Source organism: Lolium perenne, chromosome 4 (genome assembly GCF_019359855.2).
Source record: "Lolium perenne isolate Kyuss_39 chromosome 4, Kyuss_2.0, whole genome shotgun sequence".
Lineage (NCBI taxonomy): Eukaryota > Viridiplantae > Streptophyta > Magnoliopsida > Poales > Poaceae > Lolium > Lolium perenne.
Window position 1 is genome coordinate 299,090,892 of NC_067247.2, and position 16,447 is coordinate 299,107,338.

Here is a 16,447-nt window from a genome sequence, read left to right on the forward strand (position 1 = left end):
CAAATTGATGCCTGAGAGTGGCTCTTGGCCTGTTGTCTCCCAAACGTTCATGCCAGCCGTTGAAATCTCGGCTGAGTCATCTGCATGGATGACCTCTACTTCATCTCCATCCCACTGTATTAAGCATTGGTGCATCGTGGATGGAATGCAACAGTTGGCGTGGATCCAATCTCTTCCTAGCAGGACAGCATAGGTGCTCTTGCTATCGACAATAAAGAACGTCGTATGGATGGTTTTCCTTCCTACGGTCAGATCCACGTTCAGAACACCTTGTGCGTCAGACGCTTGGCCGTTGAAATCGCTCAGTGTCACGTTGGTCTTGATCAGATCCGAGCTAGAGCGTCCCAACCGACGTAGCATGGAGTATGGCATAATGTTGACTGCCGCTCCGGTGTCCACCAGCATCTTGTTGACAGGCTGCCCATTGATATAACCTCGCAAGTACAGGGCCTTCAGATGTCTGTAGCTTCTTTCTCGTGGCTTCTCAAAGATAACTGGCCGTGGGCCGCAGTCAAGTTGTGCCACAGGTGCTTCGTCTAATCCTGGAGCACTAAACTCCGTCGGAAGGATGAACACCATGTTTGTGCCACCCGATGTTTCATCATCGGCTTTCTTTTGTCTGGGGCGCCACTCTTTCCTTTGTGGCCGACCTTCTTCGTCCAGGGTTCGCTGAATTTTAGCGGCCAGATCAGGCCGCGCATTCCTCAACGTGTGCAGGTATAACCTTTCGGCTTCCTCCAAACCACGTAGTCGTTGAACCCTACGCTTTTGGGAACGGCTGAGTCCATTAGGGCACCACCTTGGCCGGTGGTACTTATCTTCTTCTTCTTCTTCCTCATCGTCTTCCAATTCCTCGAGATCTTCCACCCGAGAGGACTCAGCGTGCTTGTTCCGAGGCGGGAGAGGCCCTAGACGTTTGAACATGGACACGTTAGCTGCATCCTTCTTCTTCTGTCTACATTCTGGGCAGTTGCCGATTGTAGGCAATCGGCTCATTCCTGAATCCCAGCAGTGTCTGAAGAAGGGACAGTCCCAGTGCCTATCCTCGTCGTCTTGCTCTCTTGACTTTTCCTTGGCGTGGCGCTCATATCTCTCCTCGTCGCGATCATGCCGACGATGTCTCCTGGCGTCCCTAGCCAGACGATCTCTTTCATCATCGTCGTTGGGTCGTCGGCGTTGGTCATATTGACTCACATACTTGTTGAGGAGGTGATCAGAGAGAGGTCGCTGATATCTCACATTCCTCACTTCTCCCTCTGTGATGTAGCGCTTGCCATCGTGACGGAGCCGACCGCGTGGAACGGCTTCCTCTGTGTCCTTGCTATGAGAGCAGCTGCCCTCATCTCCGTCCTTACCAGAGTAGTGTCCAGGTCCTACCATGTTGATGTTGAACGAGAATCCTGGCTGGCACCCTCCAGGGTAAGTGCACTCCACCATGTTAACGGCGGGGAAGGGGTGTGTGTCGACTTTCATGGCGTACTGGCTGAAAATTAGACGCCCTTGTTCTATCGCCATTTGGACCTGCTACCGCCACACCCTGCAGTCGTTGGTGGCATGGGTGAACGTGTTATGCCACTTGCAGTATGGCTTTCCGTTCCGCTCCTGCGCCATGGGGATCTTGTGGCCTTAGGGTACCTTTAGCTGCTTCTCCTTAAGTAAGAGGTCGAAAATCTGCTCAGCTTTGGTAACGTCGAAGTCAAACCCTCTTGGAGGACCTTGTGGCTTAACCCACTTGCAGGACACGGGGCTTGCCCCCCGAGTCCATTCAGCCACTGCTACCTCTTGATCTCCCGCAGAGCCTTCGTCTTCATCTGCCTCAACCAGGACCACCGCACGCTTGAATTTATCCTGGTATACATCTGGGTGGCGCTGTTCATATACTGACAGCTTCTGCACCATGTGCGCCAGTGAAGGGTAGTATGCTTGGGAGGCCACGTCCTTGATCGGTGATGCGAGACCCACCACCGCCAACTCGACTGCTTCTTTTTCAGTCACCCGAGCCGAATAGCATCGGTTCCTAACGGTCCTGAAGCGCTGGAAGTATTCTGACACTGTTTCTCCGCGCTTCTGTCGTACTTGTGCTAAATCGGCAATGCCAGCCTCGGAAGCCTCTGAGTGATACTGCATGTGGAACTGCTCTTCCAACTGCTTCCAAGTCCGGATTGAGTCTGGTGGCAGCGATGTGTACCACCCGAAAGCCGATCCTGTGAGGGACTGTGCGAAGAACCTCACACGCAGCTCATCTGATGCTGAGATCGTGCCCAGCTGTGCCAAATATTGGCTCACATGCTCGATGGAGCTGGAACCATCTGATCCATTAAACTTGGAGAAATCAGGGAGCCGATATTTGGGTGGTAGCGGGATCAACTCGTACTCGTTGGGGTACGGCTTGGAATAGCCGATTGTCCTCCTTTTCGGCACCATGCCGAACTGGTCTCTCAGGATTGTACTGATCTGATCCGCGGTGCTGGCTGCAGGAGTCGAACTCTGAAGATTCACCGGAGTGGCATACTTAGCCAGCCATGCTTGCTTTTCCAGCTCTGAGCCAACTGCAGGAGCTGAGCTCTGGAGGTTTGTCGGAGTGGCATACTTAGCTAGCCACGTCTGCTTCTCAAGATCTGTTCCCGAAGTTCCTCTGCTTGTTCCAGAAGTCCCTGCTGTTGCGATCTGGTTTGTGAGTGCCGATTCTGCTGCGATGCGGCACGTATGTGCACGTGTATCCGTGAGGGATCTCCTTAGGCGCCTCATGCAAGAACTGGTAGTCACTAGGGTCACCACCGATCTTGTAGACGACGTATGCCGGTGAATTCGGCACTTCTGGTGCTACCAACGCGAATGGCAGCGGTGGACGGGACTGGAGTGGCATCTCTCCCTGATAAGTCCCTAGAGCTGGTCCTGACGGAGAGTACTGATGCCTCATGATTTCCTGGATCACCCGGAGAGCGACACGCTCCAAAGTGTTCACCAGGCTCTCAGAATGGCGGTGTAGCGAATGAGCTACCATGAAGTTAATCTCCTGACGCAGAGACCTGGTGCGTTCTTCTGACGGGGCGGACAGGTCCACTCCATCGAGCGCGCCTTCAGGTGAGAACCCTTTCCACCTGATGCCATGTGAGCGAGTTCTGTGAAAAGAGCCGATGAGGTCGGCTTCGAGGATTGTTTTGACCTCGTCATACTTCTTCTTGAGCTCCTCGGTCAGATCCTCGTACGTGACTGGGGTGCCTTCCGCCATCTCAGATGTAGATGGCGATGCGGTTGATGTCGAAGACTGTCCCACCGGGCGTGCCAGAATGTGTTGCGGTCAGAAACCCACCGGCGAGCAGCGACGGGCAACACAGTAGAGCCGGGAGGCTCCCAGGACTGCGGCTGGCCCTGGTCCCTCTGAGCGACGGCCCGCAAAGACTCGGCACGCACGTCCGATGCTGGTGCAAGGGCGTGCCACCTGACCTATACAGTCGGGAAGGTGATGGATGTGCCTCGCTTAGTTTCCTGCATGGCATACACGTAAACATTAAATACGAGCCTCGATCGGCTCTCAGGTTGTCCTGTGAATCGGCTCAAAGAGCCGATCCACCCATGATCCTTACGAGGTGTACGAATATATGGTGGTCCTGCTTGATCAATATAAAGCTAAAACGACCTACTACGATTTAGGGTTTTCACCACATAATCGGAACATCCTACTCGTGATTGAGCCTGGCGGCCACGCACGGTGATCGTAAACCGACCCTAGACAAGGCCTAAAAACCAACACGAAGTTGATCCCCGGAACATCCTGTCTAGGGCTAGCAAACTACACCCTACGCGCCACTGGATCCTTCAACCCGTTTGTAAGGCCTAACTATGCATATATTAAACTAATCCTTGAAGAATAAGGAGCAATCATAACGGATCGGATCTACTAAATAATGATCAAGCGGGGTGCCGCCCTTACACCAGGTGTAAGGGCGGCTAGACGTCTAAGGGTTGCACGACGACAGCATATGATACGATGAACAATGCTAACCCTAACACATCTAAGATAACTACGTTGCTCGCCATCAACAAGGCTTCAGCACGAGCAACGCATGAACAGCGAATAAACGTGTACTGCCTAGATCGCAAGATGCGATCTAGGCAGCATGATGCTTACCCGGAAGAAACCCTCGAGACAAGGGAGTTGGTGATGCGCCTAGATTGGTTTGTGGTGAACGTGATTGTTGTTTATTTCATAAACCCTAGATACATATTTATAGTCCGTAGACATTCTAACGTGGGAATAATCCCAACCGGGCACGAGCCAAACTCTATCTAATCGACACGTATCCTACTATATTACAGATACACGGGCAAACTAGCCCAAACTTTGCATATAAGGCCGATTCATGTATTCCTTCCATGTATATTCTTCAAGCCTATCTCCAATCGCGGCCCACCTCTGATCCGGTCAAATTCTGGTGATAACAACATCAACGGACGCGCTTTACCGTAGACACTTGTATTCCAAGGGTGCAAGCGGTGGGCTGGGGAAGCCTAAAGTCCCCACGGCATTGTCCGTAGACACTTGTAGCCCGAGGAGCAAGCGGTGGGCTGGGGAAGCCTAAAGTCCCCACGGTTACTGCGATCTATGATGGGCTGCATCTCCCGGCGAAGGAGTTCATGGTAGTAAGCCTAGAACTATTGTCGTGGTCGGGGGCCATCCTTAATTGGTATAAGTACACCGGCGAGGACCCAGGGTCGGAGTTTGCAGCAAAGGGTGGGTGTATGAGGTAGCGGAGGAATATGATTAACTAGGAACTTATACCGGGCCTCACACCGAAGGAAGTGTGGATGGGAGAGCTGCCCGGTTGGCACCAAGGTTAAGATCTCTTATGGGTAAAGCAACACACCTCTGCAGAGTGTAATGAATCGTGACCTGTCACTCCCTGTTCCGGGATTTGGAACTGCGAACGCTGCCGGAAAGGAACTCCATGAAGTTCTAGTAAACCGGTGAAGGCTGACGGACATAGTTCTTTGAAATAAAAGCAACCTCTTGAAGAAATGTTTATCAAAACCTGCATTGGTATTAGACTTTCTGGTCTAATATCGTAGCTAGTGCATTAAACACCTCTTTTCTATAATGAACTTGTTGAGTACGCTCGTACTCATACCACTCTTAAATCCCCTGCTTAGATTGTCTGAACCATCTGGAGGAGGACAATGACAACCCTGAAGGAGCCGACATCATCGGCTATGAAGAACCATACCTCTCTGGAGGTGTCGAAGGTGTAGACTACCTCATAGTCTACGGAACCGAGGAGGGTTCCAGAGGAGAGCACGTGTAGACCTACCAAGTAGTATTAGTATCCGAGCAGTACAAACTCTTAGTACTTTACTGCTCGAGGAAATAAATGTATAACTTAGTAAGACTTCTATATTGTAAGTTGAGTTGGGTTCGCCTCGAACCTAGGAGTATCCCTCTTAGGACCCAAGAGGAGCTCCGAGATGATATGTACATTATGCTTGTAATAATAAATGAATGAGTTATGGAGCTGCTATGTTCTGTTGTACTACTCTGAGGGATGTAATATTTGCGGATTGGTACTTCGTGAATGTTATATCAACGACTGGCATACTACAACATGCAGTGGTATGCAGGGTCACCACATGAGCCATCCCTCCCCCATAATGCATAAAGAAATCCAAAACATATGCTATTTGTCAAATAAGTGACTAATGAGCTTCATGTTGAGTTGTAGTCGTGAGTCCTAGATACATCTACGCGACCTCACACTACTATACTCTTACACGGTGGCTTCGGCCACCAACCTCCTCCCTGAGGAGTTTTTCGGTTCTTTGTGTTTCTTTGTGACTTTCTTTTTGTCCTTCCTTTTCCTTGTTATCTTTTTCTCCATGTTCTTGGAGAGTCTCACTCAAGCTTTGTTTCCCTTTGGTTTTTGCAAGCTTGGTTGTATGTTCTCTCTTACCATCCTTATAGTTTCCTTACCCTCCTTTTTGGTGTTCCGATGCCAAAGGGGGAGAAGTTCTTATTCGGATGGGTTTTTGCATGGAGACCTTTGTTGTTTGTAGCCTTTTTATTCTCGTTGTTTATCTTTTCTTGTGGCTACATCAACTCTATGGAGGCATCTTACGGTGAGTTTTGGTATTCTCAAGGCAAAGGTATGATAACTTCACCCAAAACTCCTTGCATGATCTTGTGTTGCCTCCATACTGCGCATATGTTATTTGAACATGATCTTGTATCCTTGTTGCATATGTGCTTGGTTTGTAAAATCTAGGGGGAGTTATGCCTCTAGGACGTGTGTATTTGTATTCAAATACATATTCAAAATATGCACATGTTTAGGGGGAGCTCCGTCGAGCTTTTTCAAATCTAAGAATCTCATCATACTATCATATGCTTTTGAAAAGTCTTGTGTTGTCATCAAACACCAAAAAGGGGGAGATTGAAAGAGCAAAGTCTAAACCCCGGGTTTTGTGTGTTTGATGACAACACTTGAGTAATCTCACCGTGTGCCTTGAATATCATTGTTAGATTTGCAAGTGCACGGTGACCTCGCTGGACACGTCAAGATCGGAGGACTGAAGCGTAGCTTATAGGTTTTCTGGTTTTGTGTGTGTATCGCGAGGTGACATGGCTGGAGAGAAAAAGGGGAGAAAACCAGTTTTTGCCAGACCGGTACTACCGGTACTAGTAGCGGTAGTACCGCTACCCCTACTAGTACCGCCCACGGTACCGCTCTATAGTTCTGCGCTGGATTTGACCCACAGTACGAGTTACGGTACCTCTGCGGTACCTGGAGCGGTAGTACCGCTTGCGAGCGGTAGTACCGCCCATGGTACCGCCCAGGTACCGTAACTAGTTACGGCAGTACCGCTTCAGTACCGCTCCGGTACCGCTTTGAGTCCAGTAAGGTTTGGACCCTATTGCGGTACCTCGAGCGGTACCGCGAGCGGTAGTACCGCTCTGTGTCCACGTGGACAAGATCTGTGGGATTTCGAACTCAGAGCGGTAGTACCGCTTACCCAAAGCGGTAGTACCGCTTAGGCAAAAACTGGACATAACGGTTGGATTTGGAGGAGCCTATTTAAGAGGCCCTTGTTCCCCAACTCGTTTTTTATCTCTCCTCTCTCTCTCCTCCATTGTTGCTAAGCTTAAACCTTGAGGATCTCCCCAACCATCCAACCAATCTTGCCCAAATTTTGAGGAGTGGTGGAGGAGACCCCGATCTATAGTTCTACCAAGAGAGATTTCACCAATACTTGCTACTCCTTAGTGGATCTTGGTGTTAGGGTTCCTATGGTGGGATCTTGGAGGAAGTGCACCTATGGAGGCTAGCTTGGTGTTGTGCTAGCCCCATAGGTTGTTGGGAGCCTCCTTGTGGTGTGGAGCTCTCCCCAACCTTGTGAAGGAATCACCGCCTCGACCGGTGTCTTAGTGGAGAAGGTGGAGCCCCTTTGTGGAGCTCTCTTGAGGAAGAAGGTGAGGCCTTCCTTCGTGGTGTGGCCGCCTAGTCTCTTGTGTGAGGCTAGCACCTCCTCAACGCAGATGTACTCTCTTTTGTGAGAGGGACTGCGGGAAACAAATCTCGCCTCGTCTCCGCGCCATCCGGTTGTCCCGCTCCTTACTCTTACTATCTTGCTTGTTCCTTTGCTTGTTGCACTTGTTCTAGGATCATTGTAGGAACACCGACACCACTAAAGCAATCACCTTTACCTTCCGCACCGCTAAAATTGAAAAAGACTAAAACTTGACGTAGCGTCCATTCACCCCCCTCTTGTTCGCTACGATCCATTCAATATGTATATTCCATGATAACATATGTATTTCAACAATAAATTAATAAGATAGAATGGTGGCCAAATAGATCTAGAAATAACCTAACTACATCTATGTCACTAAATAGATCTAGGGCTAACCCTAAACTACAAATCTTACATACACATCATACAAACCACCAATGGACTATACAACAATAGTAGAACATAGAATAGTGGTCAAATCCTATTTTCTAGGGTTACCAAGATTTACCAAAATATAACCAAAAACATGACATTAATCGGACAAAATGAAGTGGATGGAGAGAACACCTCTTTGCATCAACGAGAGACCGAAATCCACCAAAGAAATCTTCAGATCTAGGGGATTTTGGGGAAGGATTTGAGAGGGGAGAGAGAGGTGGGCGTGCCCTGGTTGCTTCTTTGTCGGGGTCTGAGGGGTAGGTGGTATGTGGAGGGGATGGGGGCGAGCCACGCGACTTAACATATTCCAAAGGTTATCGCCCTTGCGAGGGGAGTTGAACTTCAAAAGGGCAGCGCCCTCGTGAAGGGAGTTGAGGTCGCGAATCGCGGGCCCCGCCTCACCACGCTGGCACATGTTTAGCGTCACTGGTGGCGGCGTTACGGTGAAGAGGGTAGCGCCCCGTGGAAAGGCGCTACTAAAAAGGATCAGATTTTAAATATTTTTCAAAAAGAGGTCAAATCGTGTTGAATCGAAAAAATTGGGCCTTTGCAATATTCAGCCCGAATACCAAGTGTGAATGTTTAGGCCAGCCAAACAGATGCATTCGGGTAAGGAATGCTAATATCTAATACCAAGGCTGAATTCATACATCCAAACGGACTGGTGTATGTCGAATTTGAAGCTGCAAATTTTTGACCTTGCATATGTAACACACATGTGTGTTGTCACTTTTTCCAGAATATTTAAACATGTTTTTTTTTAATATTCTCATAAATCCCATCTAAAACTTGATCCTACCTAAGCCTTCCTCAGGATTTTCCAATCAACCCAAGAGTAACAAGCAATTTTATGAACTCAAGGGAGAATCACTTTTGGCTAGGTGGACATGTAGATGGGAACCTCCCTTCTTCCGCATCCAGCAAAGCCACTACGTTCATGGGGCAAGGTTGCACATAAAATCCTGCTCTTCCCGTCTCCCGCATCTTCTAGCAAAGCCACCGCGTTCGGTTTGGGCAGGGCCGGTTTATCCATCAGCAGCCGCGAGACGCCGGCGGGAGAAGGTCGACGGCACATTGGCTAGGTCCGGCCATCAGTCCGTCGATCGGTTATGCTCGCTCCTACAGGCAGGGTAGGTTGATATTCTCTTCAACCTTTGCATCTCGCATCTCGCATATCCCCTTGCTCTTTTAAGCTTTCCGGAGGACTGACGGCGGCGCAGGCACGTAGCCCGGACTTGAGGCCGAGAAGCTCAGACGTGCGCTATCTCACGGATTCACCGGCTTGACGTGTCGTGCCCCGAGCTTGGGTACGGCCCGCCGCGCGAGCTTTTGGCCCGGCGCTTCGGGCGGCCGCGGGGGCCGTTCCTCGTCACGGCGGCAGGATGTGCCGTTGTCCATGTTGCCACGAGAAAGCGGCGGGACTCGCCATCGACGGCGTGTCGGACTGTTGGCTCTCTCGGAGAACGCTCCATAGTGGTGCCACCACATTGTGACTTTGTGAGTGGCCGGATGATGCAATTCAGGATACGGCAAACCTACCACTGTGATTACAACCATTTACAATTAAGATCACAGTTGTATCAAATGATGACAAATTTCTTTTTCAATGGCATGTTTTTTTTATTTACCTCATCTTCAACCTATTTCATCACAGCTTGAATCCTAGAATTTCGAACAGTCAAATCAAAATTGGTTCAATTTTGGGAAATCATCCTAGATCAATAAACCCTAGAATATAGATAGCTTAATTACCGCGTCAGGTTAATAGGCAGCCCCGATGGTAAATCTGGTGGTGGCGATGTCCGTGCAACGGACCACGACAACATGGCGACAGCCGGGGCGTGATCACGTCCGGCGATGGCACCGAGGGGAACAATGGCGACAGTGGGCAAAGGGGACCGTGGCGGCACAGAGAGGGCGAGGACGGGGACTAAAGCGGGGCCGTGGGAGGGAGTAATAGTTTTGAAGTGTAGAAAGGACGCAACAAATTACAAAATATGATCACAACAATAATTTGAACAACGGTTAAAGTCACCTCGCCTCCAGTTAGACAATTTTGATGCCGCCAGTTGCTATTAGGCTGCAGCAGAGCAGTGTTTTACACTTATTTTACACCAAGATTGGCTACAACAGCTTACAGTGGAGCAACTATGAAGTCACGTTCTCCCAGCATGTAAGGGAAGCCCTAGACTATGTGCAAAAGTACAGCGCAAACACAAATACAAACACAGTGCATAACTGCAGATGTTATTTCTATGGAGAAGGATCAGGTATTGAATACAACAATTATGTAGATGCCTAGGTGGTACTTTTGCAGGAGTATTGAACCTTGCAGCTGACTGCACTCACTGCACAGCTCACATACTTCATTTCCGGAACGAACATGAAGTGGCTTACAGTAGAACCTAAGTGGACGATCATAACATATTTCTGCCAACAGTCACTTATGTTAACATACAGATCGATCATCGATAGATGATTGACTAAGCTATTGTTGATGACCAGAACCTATCAGATATTGTACATAACCAGTCAAGATTGCATCTTGCTGTCACAGCGTAAGCTTCCCCCTGTATCCAGAAGAACCTACCACATCCTTAGAGGAAATGACATCCCCGTGCTTAGCAACCACTTTCACAATTGCCGCTGATCAACAGAGAAACTTAGGGCAATACCATGACTACAAAGGTAGTAACAGGTACCAAACGAGCGAATAATTTTGTGGTCATCAATTCTGCCATGATGTTTTGAACCAAAATGCATGTTCAGAGTCTAGACAATCATGAATTCATGATGTATGATAGTTTGGCGATCAACAGGAAATGGCAAGAGGTCAACATTCATGGATTCATTGTGTATGATAGTTTGGCAATTTGAACAAGAGGTTAACAGGAAACGGCAGGTTTTAAGTCAGAAGAATTTGAACCTCCTATCCAGTGTTACTGAAATCTGAATTCTTTGAGCTGTTTAGTAGCGGGGAGTGAAGGTTGCGAAGCCACCATGGTCAACTCATGAGTACAAAAAGAATGTGGTAGGACTATATAGGCATACACTCACATTTTTTTTCTACCTTCAGAATCATAGCATGATTTAGCAATGATTAGGATGACATCTCATCTTTGCTTAAAAAGGATATTTCATCTGAACCTTTGGATACACTGACACAAGAACAGCTAGACATTCCCATTGTTTTCCATGCCTGCTCAGGCTATTAGACTTGCTCTTATACAAAACAAATTAATTATCAACATAATATCCATTGCCAAAATCTCAAACTTTCTGTTTCCAATTCCTAAACCAGGACACCCGCAGGCAAAAGACACTACCCAATTACACAGGCCACACAATGTGAAGGGGAAAACTTGTGATTCAATTAAAATGGAAGACAGTAAACGTAGTACAAGGAATTGTACAGATAGAGAGTGAGAATGTGAGCCACAACCTAGACTAGGCGGCGCCGGCACCGGCCTCCTCCTCGAGCTTGCGCACGTAGGCGGAGAGCACGGCGACCACTTCCCTGGCTGGCGCCTGCAGCGTGGTGACGAGGCCGGTGGCGGGCCCATTGAGGGCGCCGAGCAGCTTGGAGTAGACCTCGGCGCGGGTGGGCATAGTCTCGAGCGCCTTGAAGTCGGCGGGCTGGTAGTACTTGCCCTCGAAGACGGCCCCGATGAAGTCGTTGGTGTCCTCGACGCGCTCCTCCTTCTGGAAGGCGCGGTAGGGCTTGAGCGCGGCGGGGACCTCCTCGGTGTGGACGAAGAGCCAGGCGTTCATGCCCTTCATGCACGGCTTGAGCGCCTCCCAGGGGGTGCCCTCGATGGCCTTGCCCACCAGCGTGTTCTTGGCCACCAGCAGGTGGCACGACTCCGGCAGCGCGTCGCGGATGCCCTGGAACTGCTTCACCGTCAGGCCCTCGTACCGGATGCCCGCCAGGAGGTAGCACCCCTCCAGCTGCTCGCGCACGGCCGCCACCGTGTCCTCCTTGCGCCCGCGGGAGATGGCCGCGCGGATGGTGGAGCGCCGCAGAGGGCGCGGGCAGCGCGGGGCGGCGGCGGCGAGGGTTTGGAAAGCCGGGAGGGGCCGCGCGGTCGGGAGGAAGGAGGTCTCCATTTTCTTGGCGCCGGGAGGGGTTTGGGTTGGGGAGGGGACGGCGAGGAAGATAGAGTGGAGCGGAAGAGGAGCTTATCTGTGGACCTTTGGATCATGTGGGGCCGCATATCCAGTGAGCCGACTCAGCTCTGTACGCTCATAGCTGGTTTTTGTCGGAGCGAAAAAATTTAAAAAATCACAAGTTAAAGAGAATGGAAATTCATAGTACTCCTCCTATCCATAATAACTAAAACCACAATACTTATTATTGGTCGGAGTAATATCATAGCATCCGCAAGTTTAATTGCTATGCTGTCCAAAATCAACCCTCCCAATTTCTCGGCCATGACAGAGTTTGTTCTTTATTTTAAGCATTTCAATAACCCTATGCCAATTCAAGTTCACGCCGGTTGACCAACTCCTCGAAACATTCGTCCAAAAAAAATCTAACCAGCTAAACCGATACAAAGTGGTGTGGAATCCCCATACAAGCATGTCAAAAAGAAGAGGAAAACGCAAAAGAGATGGAGATGAGCCACCTACTCGGAGTTGAACATGAAAACAAGAGATGCAACATCTAATGAGAGGTGGCTTGTACTACCGAACAAAAATGCAGTTTGTTCCTTGTAAGAAATCACCATGCAAACCCTTCCCTGACGGTAAATGAGTGCCCATCGCCACGCGAGCTTTGCCTGACGGCCCATGCCGTGGGTGGGACGGGAGGAGGGGTGGGTTAGAGGCGGATCTAGGTTTCGGCTTCTCGGTCGCCCGGTGTGGTGCAACGGGAGACACGACGTGGAGCTGTTTATTCAAAGAGTTCTCCTAACATATCCCTAAATACCAAATTCCCCATTATTATTTGATTCCCTATAGGATTAGATCGATCTCTGTTGTCCGGGTTTGGCAACTTGTATCATAGGATAGTGATCTCTAGTACGCGTTTGCGAATTCAAGTGCCAAAGAGTTGTGATCTCCTGGAAAATCCTCTTTGTTGTCTACTCTGATTCGCAGTGGCGGTGTGGATCTATGATCCGTTGCATCTTGCCGGGACCATCGTTTGGTTATATATTGATTCACCTCCAAGGTTACTTGAGAAATTTCCTCTTGTAGTAAGGTTCTTTCGGAGCATCAATATATGCAAATTTGGTAGCAAGAGGGTTAGGTGGCTGATACGTCCAAATTGCATCACTATTTTGTATCATAATTTACTGTTATTCATTGATATATTTCATATTTAGAGATGATACTTATGTTATTTCATCTATTTTTGCATGTTTGATGATTATTGGAGAATTAATTGCCGGAGTTAGAATTCTGCTGGAAAAAAGACCGTCAAGATACCATATTTCTGAAGAACATCAATTCCCAGAAAATACCCATAAATTCCTATTTTTCCATATGCCGGAGGAAGCCAGAAGGGAGCCTGAGGTGGGCCAGGAGGGGCCCACACCACCCCTAGGTGCGGGCCACCCCTGGCCGCGCCTGGGCATGGTGTGGTGGCCCTGGCCCACCTCTGACATCGTGCCTCCACGTATTTCATCCCCCGAGAACCCTAAACAGAGGAGGAGGGAACAGAAAAATATTCCGCCGCCGCTACGGGGCGGAAAACCACAAAGAGAGAAAAACTCTTCGGCAGGCAGAAATCTGCCAGGGAAATTCCTTCCCGGAGGGGGGTGGAATCGTCGCCATCATCACCGTTATCGAGCTGGACTTCATCGGGATCATCATCATCACCATCTCCACCACCAGCACCATCATCACCGACATCTCCACTCTGTCCCGCTGTAACATTTTGGGTTTGATACTTGTCTAGTTCATAGGGGAAACTTTCCCGGTGTTGATTACTCCTTGTAGTTGATGATATTGAGTGAAACCATTGGATTAAGGTTTATGTCCAGATTGTTATTCATTATTATATCACCTTTGCTTATGATCCATATGATGTCTTGTGAGTAGTTCGTTTAGTTCTTGAGGACATGGAAGAAGTCATGATGTTAGTAGTGGAACTATGTTGAGTAATATTTAATGGTTTGATATTTAAGTTGTGGTGTTATACTTCTAGTGGTGTCATGTGAACATCGACTACATGATACTTCACCTTTATGGGCCTAGGCTAATGCATCGTGATTACCCAACATTGAGGGGAGTACGGGGTATGCGCATGGGGGCAATGCATTTGTCCGCTTGAGAGTAATTCAAGTTCAAGGTACTTCAAATATCTAAATGAATGTGTGCCAAGTCTCGGTTGTGCACCAATAACTCGAATCTCTTGTCATGAAATACGACACCATTGGCTCTTGACTATTTCCTACACTATGTACTTTGAGTCCAGTTACAAAGCCGTGAGTGCAACAAGCATCCATGACTGCAAGCAAGCATGCCTGAAAAACTGCTCCTGCATGGTTGTTTTCTTCAGATTTAGAACTTTTGTGTCAGTGACAAATGTCTTCTCCTTACAAACAATAGGACCTAGTTTCATGGGTGACGACTCCTATGCCTACCTTAAGGTGCAGCTTAGCCCCTCTAAGGAAAACAAAATGAAGGTGCAACTTAACCCCTCCAATGAAAACAATATGAAGGTGGTGTTAGGTGCTACAGTTGGAGCTGCTACCGCTCTTGTATTACTTGTCACAGTTGTCTCTCTTTATCTACAAAGGAGGAGAATTTGATTTTGATCCATTGAATGGAATGTCAACGAGGTATTCTTTTGGAACGTTGAGCGAATGCACAGAAGGGTTCACTAAGAAGCTCGGAGAAGGTGGATTTGGATTGGTTTTTGAAGGGAAATTAGGTGAAGAGAGAGTTGCAGTGAAATGTTTGGAATGTGCCAGTCAAGGGAAGAAGGAATTGGCAGAAGTCGAGACCATCGTCAGCATTCAACACACCAATCTGGTCAAGCTGATTGGCTTTTGTGCAGAGAAGTTTGAGGGGCTTTTGGTATATGAATATATTCCAAGAGGGTCGCTTGATAGGTGGATCTATTACCACTACAACAATGTCCCTCTTGATTGGTGCGACCGGTGTAGGATCATTCTGGGTGTTGCCAAGGGCCTATGCTATCTTCATGAGGAGTGTAGGCGGAAATTTGCACATTTAGATATCAAACCACAGAACATTCTCTTGGATGGTAATTTCAATGACAAAATGGCTGATTACGGACTATGCAAGTTAATAAATAGGGAGGTACTGACTATGATAAGAGGAACGCCTGGATATATGGCACCTGAATGGTTGACATTGCGGATCACTGAAAAAGTTGATGTCTACAGCTTTGGAGTTGTCATCATGGAAACAATAAGTGGAAGAAAAAATATTGACAACTCTCAGCCTGAGGAGAATGTTCAGCTCATAAGTCTATTACGAGAAAAAGCTCAAAACATTCAATTGGTTGATCCGATTGACAAGCATACTGATGATATGGTCTCACACCAGGAGGAAGTGGTTCAAATGATGAAGCTCGCAATATGGTGCCTCCAACATGATAACATTGAAAGGCCTTCCATGTCAAATGTGATCAAGGTATTGGAAGGTGCGATAAGCGTAGAAACTTTTGGTGCAAATTCGCTCTTGTACGTTCAAGATAAGCCATCAACATATTCAGTTCCATCTCAAGCATCCATATTATCTGGCCCAAGGTGAAACATGTGGTTAATGAACATAAGAAATTCTAAGTGTGCACTTCGGCTTTTGTATCCTATCACATTTGTACTTTGGAAGTATGTTTAGTGTTACAACAAAAGAACTTCCTACCCGATATAAATTTGTTTGATTATTCGGTGAAATTGTACCTCATGGCCATGTACCTTCGAAGCTGAAAAACAGGTTGCCCTCATTGAAGAACTCCATGGTGCCATGGTGGTTTTTCTCTGGGCCTGAACAAGTGTATTCCTCGAATCAACTCATGCCTACTTAGCTCAAAAGGTGAAAAGAAAATTGCAATAATTGTACTCAAGTCAGCTGCATCGGCAAAAGCCAAAAAAAAAAACCACATAGGTGTAGTAGTACCCTGACTCTGCCATACATAGGAAGAATGGTAAGTACATGCACTAAAATGAATTTCGTCTATAGGCAACTCTGCTTTGCAAGACGGAATATAAACTGTAATGAACAATTCCTCCTGCGGCTGCATGCATATATTTTTCTCATTTGTTTTGTCATTTTCAGTTGTGTGGGTGACATGATAAAGTCAAGGATAGGAAAATTCAGAAGAATGATGGAAAATGGCTACTTCAAAGATGAAAAGCCATGATATATATACTAGTATACTACGTAGTACAAAATTCAGAGTCCAGAGTCCAGAAATGCATCTTAGTGCAGAGCAATGCTAAAGGTATATAGCCATGCACGCCTACAACGCTTATTGTCGGTGATTGCTTATTGTCTCCAAATCATCATGCAATCTGCAGCGACTAACAAATCT

The 16,447-nt window shown here is 47.9% G+C and overlaps 2 protein-coding genes across 2 annotated transcripts; one reads left to right on the forward strand and one right to left on the reverse strand.

The window, feature by feature from the left end:
• Positions 1 to 11,290: 11,290 nt before the first annotated feature.
• LOC127295891 (large ribosomal subunit protein uL10c) lies at positions 11,291 to 12,111 on the reverse strand. Its single transcript, XM_051325894.2, has one exon. The coding sequence runs from the start codon at positions 12,046 to 12,048 to the stop codon at positions 11,389 to 11,391; it is 660 nt and encodes a 219-aa protein (XP_051181854.1). The 5' UTR covers positions 12,049 to 12,111; the 3' UTR covers positions 11,291 to 11,388.
• Positions 12,112 to 14,697: 2,586 nt separating this feature from the next.
• Positions 14,698 to 15,776, forward strand: LOC127347751 (G-type lectin S-receptor-like serine/threonine-protein kinase SD2-5). Its single transcript, XM_071819269.1, has one exon. The coding sequence runs from the start codon at positions 14,716 to 14,718 to the stop codon at positions 15,664 to 15,666; it is 951 nt and encodes a 316-aa protein (XP_071675370.1). The 5' UTR covers positions 14,698 to 14,715; the 3' UTR covers positions 15,667 to 15,776.
• Positions 15,777 to 16,447: the final 671 nt, after the last annotated feature.